Source organism: Marmota flaviventris (assembly GCF_047511675.1).
Source record: "Marmota flaviventris isolate mMarFla1 chromosome 17 unlocalized genomic scaffold, mMarFla1.hap1 SUPER_17_unloc_1, whole genome shotgun sequence".
NCBI lineage: Eukaryota > Metazoa > Chordata > Mammalia > Rodentia > Sciuridae > Marmota > Marmota flaviventris.
This window is the reverse complement of record NW_027287693.1, coordinates 430,717-444,077: the sequence shown is the minus strand read 5'-3', so window position 1 is coordinate 444,077 and position 13,361 is coordinate 430,717. Positions and strand designations below refer to the sequence as shown.

The window sequence follows — 13,361 nt, the reverse complement described above, 5'->3', positions numbered from 1 at the left end:
ACTCCTGGTGAGGCAAAGATGCTGAGCAGAAGTGGGCTCGACCTGACCCATGGTTTCCAGGGGGACATGGTCTCCGGGGTGGGGGAAGCTGGGCACTGCCTCCCTGGCCCTGGACAGAGCTGCTGGACTAGATGGGAGTCGCAGTGGCCAGCATGAACCACACCAGCGCTGGGCAGGGCTGGACAGGGCAGGACAGGGCAGGGGACTTCCAAGGAGGCCTGCAGGGAAGGGCCTGGGCCCAGCTCACCAGGGCCAGTGTGTGACTCCTGGGGAGAGAGCCGCAGGGCCTCGGGCAGCAGCCAGCCCTGTGCCCACAGCACTGGCCCCGGGCAGCCTGGCTTGCTGGACCCCAGATGTGCTGCTGGGGAGCATCAGGAGCACAAGGACTGAACAGGAAAGAAGGGACCATGGCGCAGGACTCCATGTGGAATGTGAGGTGACACGACAAATCTTTGGATACATTGGTTCAAATGAACGATTAAAATCAGTGTCCGCTGTTTCTTTTTCTCATGTGAAGACTAGCAATGTTCTAAAGCAGACCCGCGGCTCCTGTTCTGTCTCTTCTGGACGGGGCAGACGCCGCCCAGCAGCCTGGACGTTCAGGACAGGGACACTGAACTCCAACTGGAGGAGGGAAGGGTTTGTCCCCACACACAGCAGACCTGAGAGCCAGGGTGGGGAGTGAACAGTTAAGTAGAGGGAGAACGTGGCTGGGGAGTGGCGAGCAGAGTGGAGCAGGCTTGTTTGAGGTGACCCCTGCGGCCAGCAACACCGTGGACCGTCAGTGACCACGGTGACCATATACTGAGCCGACTGTGCAAGGCAGGGCCAAACCTCTGCTGCCCACTCAACGGCCACACGGGACGGGCAGGCTTCTCTTCCCATTGTTGTCGAATGAGGAAACTGAGATGGAAGAGTGGCATGCCCAGGGCCACCTGTCCCCAGCCAGGAGTGGAGGAGCAAGCCCTGGGCCAGGACCTTCAAGGGCCAGGCTGCAGGACCTGGGAAGGCCTGGGCTCCATTGCAGAGACTCCCCGGGCCCCTGAGCCTAACATGCCACACAGGCTGCCTGCGCTGGCCTAGGGGCCCAGCCTTAGGGGCTACCATGGCAGGGGTCACCATCAGGAAGCGGTGGCGTGGCCATCCAGGTACTGGATGTGGCTGGAAGCTGGAGCCAGAGGAGCGTCCTCCACCCCAACAGGCTGCAGAGGCGCTGAGACTGTGGGCAGAGGCCTGGGGCTGCTTTCTGGGGAGGAAAGGAAGAGGGAGAAAGGAACAGGGGCAGGCCGCTGGCCACTGCTTTTAAAATCCAGGAGCATGTTGCTAGGAGTCACCAAGGGGAAAAAAAAAAAAGATCCCAAACAAAACAAAAACCCAACCTCCGGGAAGCCTCTGGCAAGTCTCTTGTGTTCTCCAGGCCTTGGCTGCTAAAATAATGAGTGCACTTGCAAATACTGAGCCTCCGCCATGTGAGCTGCCTGCCCCCTTCCATTTGCCGTCCGGCCTCACAGAGGTGGAGACCAGGGAGGAGAAGGGCAATCAGGCCGGAAGCGCTGTCAGGACGCTGCTAAGTGGCAGAGGAGGCTCTCACACTCAGACCCCTTCCCTGGATCTAAAGCAGGCTCCTTGCCATGCAGCGGTTCCTTGGATGACTTCTCATGGTCATTCCCATTTGGAGATCCCCGACTCCCAGAGGGGCTGCTGCAGCAAATTCCTTCCGCTTTATACCAATCTGCAGAATGACCCCTGACCCAGTAATTATTGGGACTCCTGCTCTGATCATTGCCATTCCCCGCTCTAACCCTTCCAGGCCTCCCCAGCATTCCACTGATCATGAGGTCACAGTCCTGAGAGGCCTTAAGAACGTCCAAGTCAAGGATTACCAACCACGTACCTGGGCACACAGCCTCATAGCCTGCACTCGCCGCCGGCATCCCTGGCTGTCCCCAACCTGCACTCTGAATGCTCTAAGGCCAGTAGCTATTTTTGCCCTGTGTTTCTGTCCTTCTCAGGGAATCAGACCCAAGAGACGCTGAGTGTCCAGCCTTCTGAAGCAGAATTTGAGCCTGGCTGTGGGCTCTTGGAGTGACACCTCTTCCTTGAAGCCTCCCCTGAGCCCCTCTAACCGTTAAGGAATTTTCCTTTCCCTCCCTCCCTCCACAGCACTCTGTGTCCCTTCCACAGTGTCTGCGGCTCTGCATTTGATCACAATCTCTGCAGACGGAGCTCATCTCCCTGGGATGCCCCATTAGAAGCTCCCTACGGGCAGGCGGTACATTTCCTTCATCTTTCCACTCAACCCGGTGCCTGGCATGCGCTTATAAAATTAACAGCAACAATATTGACAACTGTCGTTTTTGCACATCGACTGTGTGCTAAGTGTGACTCTAAATATTTGGCGTGTCCTAATACACTGAATCATCATAGCAACCTTCCTTATAAATGGGGTAATTTCGTAATCATTTGCAAATGAGGAAACCGAAGCACAGAGAGGTTAAATAACTTGCCCCACACCACACAGGGTTTGACTAAGATGAGCAGTTTGGTTCCAGAGCTGAGTGCAGGGAAAGGGTGAAGGGGGTGGGGAGCCATAAGGGGAGGGGGGAGCCATAAATGTCTCCACTATGTGGAATCGGAGCTGGGTCGCTGCTAGCCCTGGGGGGTTGCACTGAGTGGCACACAGTAGGTGCTCAGTAATAATGGACTATTAAGATAACGAGACAGTTCAATGGCTGTTCAGACACAGGTGTGCGGCTGGTGGGGGCTGGAGGCTGAGGAGAATATCCCAGGCAGGAGGACTGGCAGTGCCCACCTGGCTCTCACCCCGCCACTTCCGCCAGCTCCAGCCGCCTGTCCCCAGCCTTCAGACCTCTCATGCCTGGGCTGGCGGCTGGCAGTTTTTCTCCTGCCGAGAACAGCCATAGAAAATTGAGATCATTTCTCTGCCGTGCTGGCAGCTGAGAAAATGGCAATTTTTCCTATTTCCAATCCAAGAGTTCCTTCCTATTGGACAAATGCCCCATGAGCCTGTCGGGGCAGGGGAGAGTATGGGTCACCCCTGGGCAGGTCACATCCTACGAGGCGTGGGCTGCAGTGGTCATGCAAGCGACAGGCTGCGGGTGGCAGGAGGAGGGGGCCACCAACCAAGACCCCTGCGGGTGTCAAATAGGGGCAGGTGGCGAGGTCCCAGCAGCAGATGACCTAGTTGCTGCAGGCTGCTCGGGGACTCAAAGGAAATGGGGCTTTGCAGTCCTTGAACTCAAGAGCCTCTAGTTTATCATGCCCCCAATCAAGAGTGGCAGCAAATGAGACCCAGCATGTGTGTGTGTCACCCCCACGTCCCCTTAGAAGTGGAGTTTCTGTAAAGGTAGATGATTTGTTAAAAAATTAAAATTTGTACCAGGCTTGGTGGCTCACACTTATCATCCCAATAGCTCGGGAGGCTGAGGCAGGAGGATCATGAGTTCAAAGCCAGCCTCAGCAACAGCAAGGTGCTAAGCAACTCAGGGAGACCCTGCCTCTAAATAAAATACAAAATAGGGCTGGGGATGTGGCTCAGTGGTTGAGTGCCCCTGAATTCAATCCCCTGTAACCGCCGCCCCCCAAAAAAATTAAAATTTGTGAAAGAAATGGGAAGTCGCTTAGCATCCCAAATGCCCTGCAGAGGACAGATGGCCTGTGGGCTCCACCAGGATGGCTCCCCGTGGCTCTCAGCTTGCAAGCTAGCTTTCTCACCAGGGCCTCTGGGCCCTGTAAGACCCACCCACTCACCCACCCACCCATCATGGCACTCCAGCCCCTCTGGCTTCCCTTCTGCTCCTTGAATGGTCAAGCCCGTGCCCCAGGACTCTGACACTGGCTGCTGCCTCTGCCCTCGGGCTCTCTCGGGTGCAGATGTGTGGCTCTCACTCAGTGCACATCCTCCCCTGCCCCTGTCTCTGCTGGGTGATGCTTCATCCAATGGTCATTCGCTTTGATGCTATTCATCTGTCCCCAACGCACACGCTCCTCAGAGTTCCCAATTCCCCTTACCCTACTTTTTGCCTTCTAACAGATATAACTGACTTATTGGATAGATTCATCCCCGACCTCTGCCTTCCCTTCCCCCACGATGCAGGCAGGTTCCCTGAGGGCAGGGGTTTTGTTGTGCCCACTGATCATGGCAGCGCCCCAGCTGAACACCTGTTGGGTGACAGGTGGGGGTGTCCCTGTGCACATTCATGGATTCCTCTGGCCCATTACCAAAGGCTTGCTTCTCGTCAGACACCCCTGGGTGGGCAGTGGCCGCGAAGCCATCACGCCCTGTCTGTGTCCACGTGAGCCCAGGGCCAGTGGGGAAGCCTAATGAAAAGCACAGCAAATCTGCTCACATGATAATCGAGTGGCCTTCTCTGGTGGACATGCTGTGGCTGGGGAGCTGGGCAGGTGATGGGTGGGAAGGTGCTCGGGTCAGAGGGGGCAGCAGGTGCAGAAGCTCTGATGTGGGAAAGAGCATGACTCGCCCAGGAGAGGGGTGGAGGGCAGCTCCAGGTGAGGCTGGAGAGGCTCCCACGGGTGGTCCCTGTCTCTGTGGCTCATTCTGTGCTTGGTCCCTGTTTGCAGGACACGGAGAGGTTTGCTAAGAAGACCTCCCTGTGCCGGCTCAGAAAACCTGACTTCCAAAGCTGGTGAGGCCAGGGCTCTGTGAAATGGGGACCACAGGGCTACCTGCACGTGGCGGCCACCATGAGCGTCAAGTGGATCTGAACCGCACAGGCGGTTGGAACTCTCCACGAGGCGGCGTGGGACCGCGACTGAGCAGGCGCGCACTGAGCATGCGCCTCTCTTCTGGCTCCCACCGACACGACACCTTGCTCCTGCCGTGACAAGTCTGCTGCATCATCTGAACCAAGTTGCCAAAAATACATCCACTTCTGGGCCAGAGCCAGGCTCCCCACAGCCCCCAGGTCTCAGGGCCGGGGCGGGAGGACCCTAAGGGAGGGCCCTACAATCTCTGAGCAAAGGGGCGTCTCTCCCACCAGACCCGCGGCAAGCAGGCGACCATGGCCACCTGTGCAGGCTGCTCATCAGATGGGCCTCTGTGGAGACGAGGCTGCCTCTCTTGTCAAATGGGGCGCTCCCTGAGGGCACCCCATCTCTTCTCCTCTCCTTCAGTAAAACAGAGAGGCTGCCACCCAGTGCAGTGCGGTTCTCCTGTTTGAAGTTGGTCGCTGCTGGGGCTATGATCCTGGGGAGGGGTCTGCGGCAGAGGGGAGGGGTGTTCTGGCTGTCTGCTCTCCCTGGGGCCAGGGGTCTGCCCTGGAGGTCCCCATGTTGTTGGGCCTGGACGTCTTAGATGGAGATGCCTTCGGGGAACCTGAACTGCTTTAAGAGACATCCATCCATCCTGGTGACCATGGGCACACTATTCTCTCAGCCCCTCCTAGGATCAGGAGAGAGATGGGCCCCGGGAGACACAATAAGCTGAGAAACCCCACACCAGCCAGTCCACATGTTCCCACTGCTCCCAGTTTGAACTGATTAGGGAAGTCATTTATGCCAAGAGAGTCTCCAGTCGCTCATCCCCATAGGCCATAGGTGTGGGTGAGAATGCAGTGGGAAGGACTCGAGTTGGATAAAAAGGAGAACTTTCCAAAGGCAGATAATTATTTAGATAATTTAGGCAAAAAAAAGGGGGGGGGAGATTTTCTTCAATTATCTTTTCTACCCCCATTTTTTTTTTGCACTGAATAATTCATTCTTGCATTCATTCATTTGTGCAATAAGCACTGAATTATCTAGGTAATTGCTCCCATTTTCCACTCCATCCTGCTGGGCTGTCTGTTAGCCAGCAGAGCCTGGGGTGCTGGAGTGTGTGGGGAGGGGGTTAGGAGGGAGGGGAGCTAAAAGGGGCAAAGGGAAGAGTGGAAAGGGGACGGTCACTTCTGGACTTGCAGCCTGTGGGTGCTGAGGGTGCTCTCAGGGCTGGCTTGTCCCCCTGTGACCGTGCTGGCCTCACTTCTCAGGACCCCCTCCCTGGGCTGTCCATTTGTCCCCCAGAGACTGGTGTGTGAGGCTGGCTGAGTGCTGGTGCTCTGTGACACCCTGCCTCATCCTTGGGGACGGCTGGAGATGGCGCAGCCGGCTGAGTGGCTGATAACGCGTCCTGCCTTTCTTTGCATTTAAAAAGACAAGAGAAGGAAAATAGGAAAGGACATTTATTTTCTTGGAAAAAAAATATATATATATACGCACATAACCGGTTCATTAATTTCTTATTAAAATTCCGTGTTGAGCACGGGCGAGGAAGGAGTGGGGGAGACCCTGGGGAAGGGGCGGGAGGAGATCATCCCCGCTTGTTAGCGCCTGCCCATGTTAGTGCCCATGGAGGGAGGCCCGGGAAGGTGAGGGGTGATGAGGGGGCTTCTCATCACCAAGCAAGGGCGGGACTGGGCCTGGACAGTTCCTCCTCCTCTCTGCAATGGCAGAGGAGGAAAAGAGGTCTCAGGGAGGAGCGAGATTCCTGGGGCCACGCAGCAAGTCTCGATGACAGTCCGTGTTTGAACCCAGGCGTCCTGCGTCCTGGGGGCTGTGGCTTCAAACTGCTTTGCGATGGCGAGAACCCAGGGCTGCCTGGTTTCTGCAACTGGGCCTGGAGCTCGACACTGGGAGCTGGGAGGGAGACCCAACCCTTCTGTGTTTCTTTTTTAGTGCTTGGTCAGGTTGATTAAGGAACGCTACAGTGATGGATGGCCTCCCCTGCTAGGCCAGAGGCTGCCTGGAGACTGGAAGAGGCTGTGGAGAGGGAGGATGGCTGGGCGGGGGGGGCCTTCCGTCAATCCAGGAGCCCTGTTCAGGCTCTGGGCTGGTCCTGGTTCCAGAACTAACTTGGGGGATGACCTTGGTCAGCCCTTGGCCTTGCGTGTCCATTTTCCTCAGCCATCCAGTGGTTGGACGTGATGGCTCTGTGGATGTCACTACATGATGAGCAGGGAACAAAGCGAGACCCTGCCCCGGGCAGGCAGTGGGCCAGGCCCTGGGGGTGGGGGGCAGCCCCTCTCAGGTCTGGTGTCTGCAGGAGCATCACACCTGCCCCCAGCCTCAGGGGTCCGTGGGGGCTTATCTGGCCCCCAGCAGGGCCTCGGAATCACCCTGATAGCCCACAGGGGCCGCACCTCCTGAGCCAAGCACCCAGCCATCCTCAGAACAGATTCCAATAAAGCTCATTTTCTGTCACCAAGTTTATAACACATCCCCACCTACTGGCCTCAAACATTAACAAGGCTGTGTGGTGGCACCGGGCTCCATGTGGCCAGGAGGAGCAGGGGTGTGGGAGGAGGAAGGTAGCACACACCTGGCTCCCAGCAGCGGGGCCACCCCAGCCTGGCCCTGTCCTCCTGCATCTCCAAAGGAGGCCCCGGCTTGGGTCATCAGGGGAATGGAATGGGGAGCGTGGACACAGCCTAGGGAGAAACTCTGCGCTTTCTGGGCCGGGGGCCACACGCACTTGAGATCATGCACCCAGAGCAATGGGGGACACTGGCATTTATATTCTGAGACCATGTCATAACACGACACCTGGGATCCATGTGTTTTGTAGATGCCACTCGAGGGGCATGGCATGGGCCTGCTCCTTCCTCTTGCTCTCTTCCTAGCGTCCCTGCCTGTCTCCTCCCCTGTCCCTCTTCTGCCCCAGCACCCAGAGCTCTCTCCCTCGCCTCATCCAGTTCTTCTGAGCACCTACTATGTGTGAAGCACTGGAGTGAGAGGCAAAGACATGGAAGATGTGACTGTCTCCTGTCCTCGAAGCAGGTGGGAGTCAGGAGGTAAACACGCCTGTGCACATGCTTCCTGTGTGTGCCCAGCCTGGCTTAGTCTCTGAAAGGCAGGAGGATATGTAGAGGCAACACCAAGACAGTTCTAGTACTTCTGTTGGGGCAGGAGGGCTGCTGGAGAGAGCAGTCACTGGGAAATCTAGGGAGACTCCCCGGAGGAGGTGATAACTGAACTGTGCTTTGAAGGGTAGGAAATGATTTCTGGAGGAAGGGTAATCCAGATGGAGAGAACGGCACGTGGAAAGCGAAAAGGCAGGAGAGTGAAGAGTTACTCCTCATGAGGTACATGGAGGATGGAGAGGGGTGTACCAGACATGAAGATGTCCATAGGGACATGTCCATGGAGGATATTGGACACCAGGGCAAAGCTGACTAAGGCAGCTGATATGATCAGCTCTGCCACAGACTGAGCCACCAGCCGGTCCTCCCAAACTCACATTCAAACTAAATATGGAGGAGAGTCTCCCCAAAGACAGAATCAAGAAAATGGCCTTCACAGATGATCTCTGGAAGAGGCCTTGAGACTGGCAACAGTCTCAAGGGGACCCAGATACCCCCCACCATCTACCCTTTGAGCTGAGCTGGGCCCTGAAAGGAAATGGGGGGTTCTCTGCCCAGCAGTCCTGGCAGAAAGAGAGGAGGGCATGGATGGGCCAGAGACCACACTGCCCGTGGAAGGTGGGGGCACGATGGAGGCAGGCCAAGGTCACCCTCCCCAGTGGCGCCAGAGTCAGACAGAAACCCAGGCTACTTGCCTCCAGACTGTCTGTGTGGTCAGAACCCTGTGACCCAGGATCCTGCCAGGCGTCGAACAACTGCACCTGCCCCTCCACCCCGACAGCATCCTGGACCACCCAGAAAACCCAACCGTGAATTAGGCTTGAGATTAAGTCCATGTGCCTTCCTTATCAGTGGAAATGGTTGGCAGAATGGCCATCAGGCAGCCTTGGAGGAGGAAGGGCCAGGGGACCTTTTTTTTCAGGGGGAGGTTTCTTTTATTTGGGCCTTTCCCATTCGGGGGATCCCCAAGTTTTAAGCATCTTCCCCAGAGCAGAGGGGAGACTCAGACATGGGATGGGGAAGATGCCCCTTGTCTCAGGGGAGGAGGGGCTTGGAGAGGGAGTCAGACAGTCAGGAGGCGGAAGCCTGCCCCACCTCAAGTGTTTTCTTCCTGCAGCCAGGTCCTGAGCCCCATGCGTGCAGCACTGGGCTACCAGTGGCTATGTGACAGACAGAGGAAAAAGCCACGGTTTTGCCCACTGCTCCAGGACCACCAGCAGGGAGACCCTTGGGTTCCTAAGGAAAACCAGAAGCAGAGAGCAAACAATCCCAGGCACTTGCAGGCAGCAACCAAGGCCCACCTGGAACTGGAGCCTAAAAAGCAGACAAGATGCTGGCAGGTGACAGAGGGGAAAAGAAATTTAGTGCCAAACTGAGGGATTAGGAAGGGGTGGGTCGGTGGAGACCTAAGGACAGTGTTTGAGCTGCATGAGGTCTTAACTGGATTTCGGGATGGAAGTCTGACAGCAAAATGCAAAGGTGGGGAGAACCATGCCTGGACCCAGTCCTGAGCTCCCAGGTTTCCTCCTGCTGGGCACTTGGATTCCATGCTCACCGGGGCTAGTCGCCAGCAGCCCGCAGCTCCAGTGTACAGGGGAGCCCACCTCTACCCCTTTCCCATCCTCAGTCTTGCAAACCCCAGCAGGCAGAGATTTGGGGTTCAGCTGCACTCCCAGCCGCCCCACCCACTTCCACCTACCCCAGGCTGGCGCTTGCCCTGCCCATTGCTCTTGTAGTAGAGAACTGAGGTTTGCTATCACTGGTGAACTGAAGGCAAAACAGCCCCCTAGAGTCACTCCCCACGGGGAACAACCAATCCCCATTCATAGAGAACGGTCAGCCAACTCCCCTCCCCCTCCTGGCCCCAGGACCCTTGGATTCTGAGAGACCATTCTTTTTCTTATTCTTTCAACCTTGAGAATGCACCCTGGTCAGGGTGAGGGAGGCCGCTGGCTAGAGACCTTGGGCACACACATGGCGCGCTTGGGCAGGCTCCTAGGGACTGGGCAGCTCTGGGCAAAAGCTGAGCGCAGAACAAGGAGAGTCTTCCTCCAACGTGGAGAGGCCACTACCCCCTCCGTCAAGTCCCTCTCCATCCTGTCCGAGGCTCACCCTCAGCGTGGGGTATCGAAACCTTCTCCACCCCGCCCTTGCTGGTTGGGGAAATGTGTCCCGGGCCGGTCGGATACACGTTGGGAAGGGCAGAGGCTGCTCTTCTCCATTCTCCTCCCTCGGGTCCTCTCCCTCTCCCTTCTCCTCTTGGAGCATCTCCAGCTTGCGGAAGGCCCGCCGCAGCCACCTTCCGTCTGGTCTGAGTTACCACGCTGGGGGGCTGTTCAGAGACCCTCTGTCCCCCATCCGTGTCCCCCCGTCCCACAGCCAAAGCGCGCCAGCCCAGCCCCTCCCTCTCCCACCCCTTTCCCGAGGAACCCGGGGCGAGCCTGGGGAGCAGACGCAACAGATTGCAGAAAGCGAGAGCGCGGAGCCCGCTCCCTCCGCGCGCCCTGCCTGCGCCTGCTGCCCAAACCCCCCGCCTCCTGGCTCCGCTAAGCCGGCCATTTAGATGCAGCTCACAGGACCGCGGGCGGCCGGGCGGCCGCGGCTCCCGGGGCCCTGTCAGTCCACTTCCCTTCTCCAGGACAGCCGCAGGAAGCCAGACAGCGGGCCGCGCGGCCCCGCACCCGCCTGCGCGCCAGCGGCCGGAGAAGATGCGATCGCACGGATCCCAACAACCCCCCGCCCGGCCCGCTGCAGGGGGAACCGCGGGTGGGGAGGCTGGAACGCGATCCAGCAGACCCCTCTAGATTACCGTAGGCGGACACGCCCCCAGGTTCTCGGGTTTAGACCCTTCTTTTTAACCCTGGGAGGAATGGAGCGAACCCTCCTCCCCCCCCCCCCCCCCCAGCCCTTTTCCTGGGCCGGGCTCGGTCCCCTCCGCGGGTCTCGAGCTTCAGCTCCCGCCAGAGGGCTTAGGGGCCGGCGATAACTCAAGCCGCAGCCCAAGACGCCAGGCTGGGAGCGGCGGCAGAGTCCGGGGGGTAGAGATAGGGGTTCTCCTTTCTCCGGTCCTCCCTGTGCCCCCTCCAGTGGCGCCCGCCGCATCTTCACCCCCGAGTCTGCGCCGCGACACTTACCGTGGGCGAGCAGCGCCGAAAGGCAGAGCAGGGCGGCGCCGCCGCGGCCCGACATCCCTGGGGCCATGGCCGAGGCGGGGCCGAAGGGGTCCGAGGGGACAACAGTCGACGATGACTTGGCCCCAGGATGGGCTTGGTCACATCCAACTCAGTGTGGCGGTGGCGCCTAGCTGTCTCTGCAGAAGCTTTGGTGACCAAGGAGCGCAATTCGGGGACACTTTGCGGGGAGGGGGCGTCCCAGGCGCCGCTGGCTACACCCTCGGAGCTGGTGGGGGCGCAGCTCCGGGCGGGAGGAGCCTCCACCTCCCTCGGCTGGTGCCCCCTGCAGGATCTGTGAGGCGAGGGGGGAGCCGCACGTGCAGTCCCGGGGCCCGGTGGCCGCGGACGTCCCGGGGGCCGCTTAGAGACAAGCGCCGAATCCCCTGGCCCCGCGGCCCAGCTCGAATTTGAACTCGCTTGAGGGTGCAGATTGCCAACGGAAGCCCCGATTTCCTTGGTTTCGGTGGTAACCCCACATGGAGAGCGCAGCTTTCTTCCTCCAAGAGCCCTGCAGCAGCCTCAGCATAAAAATCCTAGGTCGGGTGCAAATGAATGATTTCTTTCGCAAAGAGAAAATCAAGGCAACTTTAATCCATCCAGAGAAGGAAAAGTTTCCGTGCAGTGCTGAGACGGGCGACGTGGATCGCCACCACCCTAGGCGACGCCCAGACGGAATGCCCGAAGCGGGTGGCCAGATGTTTGTCCCCTTCCAGGGCTCGCTCCTGGACTCCAGCGCTCTCTCTCACGTCTCGACCAGGGCCCGCGCTCATCACAGGCAGGCCCCGCGCCTCCTGGCCCGGCAGCAGCTTGGTGTCTGGGGCTAGGGTGGTGCGGCCAGAACCGGCTGCCCCAGAGGAGATGAGATGGGGCTTAGAGAAACGAGGGAGCGGTAAAGCCAGCTAATGCGCCCTGATCCGAGCCCTTCCTACCCAGAGCATCGACTCCAGCTTCCAGACCACAACGTTGTAGGATGGAGAGGGGCTCCGCCAACCCTCTGCAGCTCCCGGCCTCCCCTCCCCGGTCTCGCTGTATCAGCAGAGAGGCGCGCTGCCCCGCCTCGCTCCTCGCCTTCCCTGGGGGGGGGGGGGGGGGACCTGCACAAACCTTGAACTTTTCCGGGGTTCAGACTCTCCGACGTCTCCTGCTCCCCGCCGCCCCCGCCCTGCCCCTGGACGCCCGCTCTCCCGCTGTCTCAGTGCAGCAGGGCATCGGCTCTCGCTCTCTCGGAGTCAGTTTGGGCGAGAGGATCGCCGCACCAGTCCCGGCTGCGGGTGGCCAGACACGGGCGCCGAGCCAGCGGCCAGGGCACCCGGCACCTGCGAAGCCTCGGGCCGGGGAGGCGGCAGCTGGTGCCTATCGGGCCGAACAGAAAGGTGCCAGCAGCGGGGCCGGCTCCCCATGGACGTGTGTAGGGGGAGTAGAAGAATCAAGGAGCTATAAGGAAGAGGAGGCGGGGGGAACCACAGTTGCACGAAGCCGTCGCCACCGCCGCCACCGCCTCCTCGGCGCTCGCGCCGGCTGCTCCACCGTAAAATACTCGGGAGACACACTCGCGCTCGCCGCCCTCCTCCTGGGTCGAGGATTCAGCGCCCACCCGAGCAGTAGCGGGCGCAGAGCTTGGCGCGCTCCCTCCCCTCCTTCCCCTCCCCTCCCAGATTCCCCGTGGTCACGTGGCCTGGAGCGCGCGGCCCACGGCTCGCGCGCCACGGAGGCTCCCCCCCGCCCCAGCTCCCCCTCGTCTGTCCACGTGTCCATTCCGCATTCCCAGCCTGGGGGCGCGCGCGGCTCCTTAATGAGACTCGGGCAAGAGTCGACCCAGCGATTCCGTTCTCCTCGCTTTTACGTTTCATTTTTCCTCCCTGACGCAGGCTAGCGCTGGGACCCAAGTGGGGTTGGCTGGCTGCAGCGGTTGCGTTTCTCTCCGGTACATGCCACCGCAGTCGCCGATGTCCCTTTTCAAAGGATGCAAGCTCCTCGCTGGGGTCGGAGGTGTTCTACAGTCGTTCAGCCAGAGGCGCGGGTAGGGGGCACCCTGCCCCCACCACCAGGGTCTGCGTGGGGCTTCCCAGGGCACCGGTGGGAATCAGTCTAGCTGCCGCGCCCAGGAGCTCTCGGGCTCAGCTTCGTGCTGGGATGTGCCAGGGTCCCAGCTCCTGGTAGACCCAGTCCTCTGGCAGCAGGGGGTGGAGGCCAGAGAGGAGCGACTGCCAGCTTACAGGTTGTTTTGCAAACCTTTAAAGGGGTTTGGGGTTTGGGCGAGGAACTGCCCTTCTTGCACATTCACCCAGGCACGCGCTGGTGAGGGGGAGGGGTG

The 13,361-nt window shown here is 59.4% G+C and overlaps 2 protein-coding genes across 2 annotated transcripts in view; one reads left to right on the top strand and one right to left on the bottom strand.

Annotated features, from left to right (window-relative positions):
• LOC139703716 (transmembrane protein 132E) overlaps positions 1–11,075 on the bottom strand; it is a 49,004-nt gene extending 37,929 nt beyond the window's left edge. The window contains exon 1 of the mRNA XM_071607163.1: positions 11,009–11,075. Within this exon, the coding sequence (XP_071463264.1) occupies positions 11,009–11,075 (67 nt within the window). The remainder of the gene's footprint in view (positions 1–11,008) is intronic.
• The window catches only part of LOC114082774 (E3 ubiquitin-protein ligase rififylin), a 786,130-nt gene that overhangs the window by 423,287 nt on the left and 349,482 nt on the right, over positions 1–13,361 (top strand). The gene's annotated exons all lie outside the window — the stretch shown is intronic.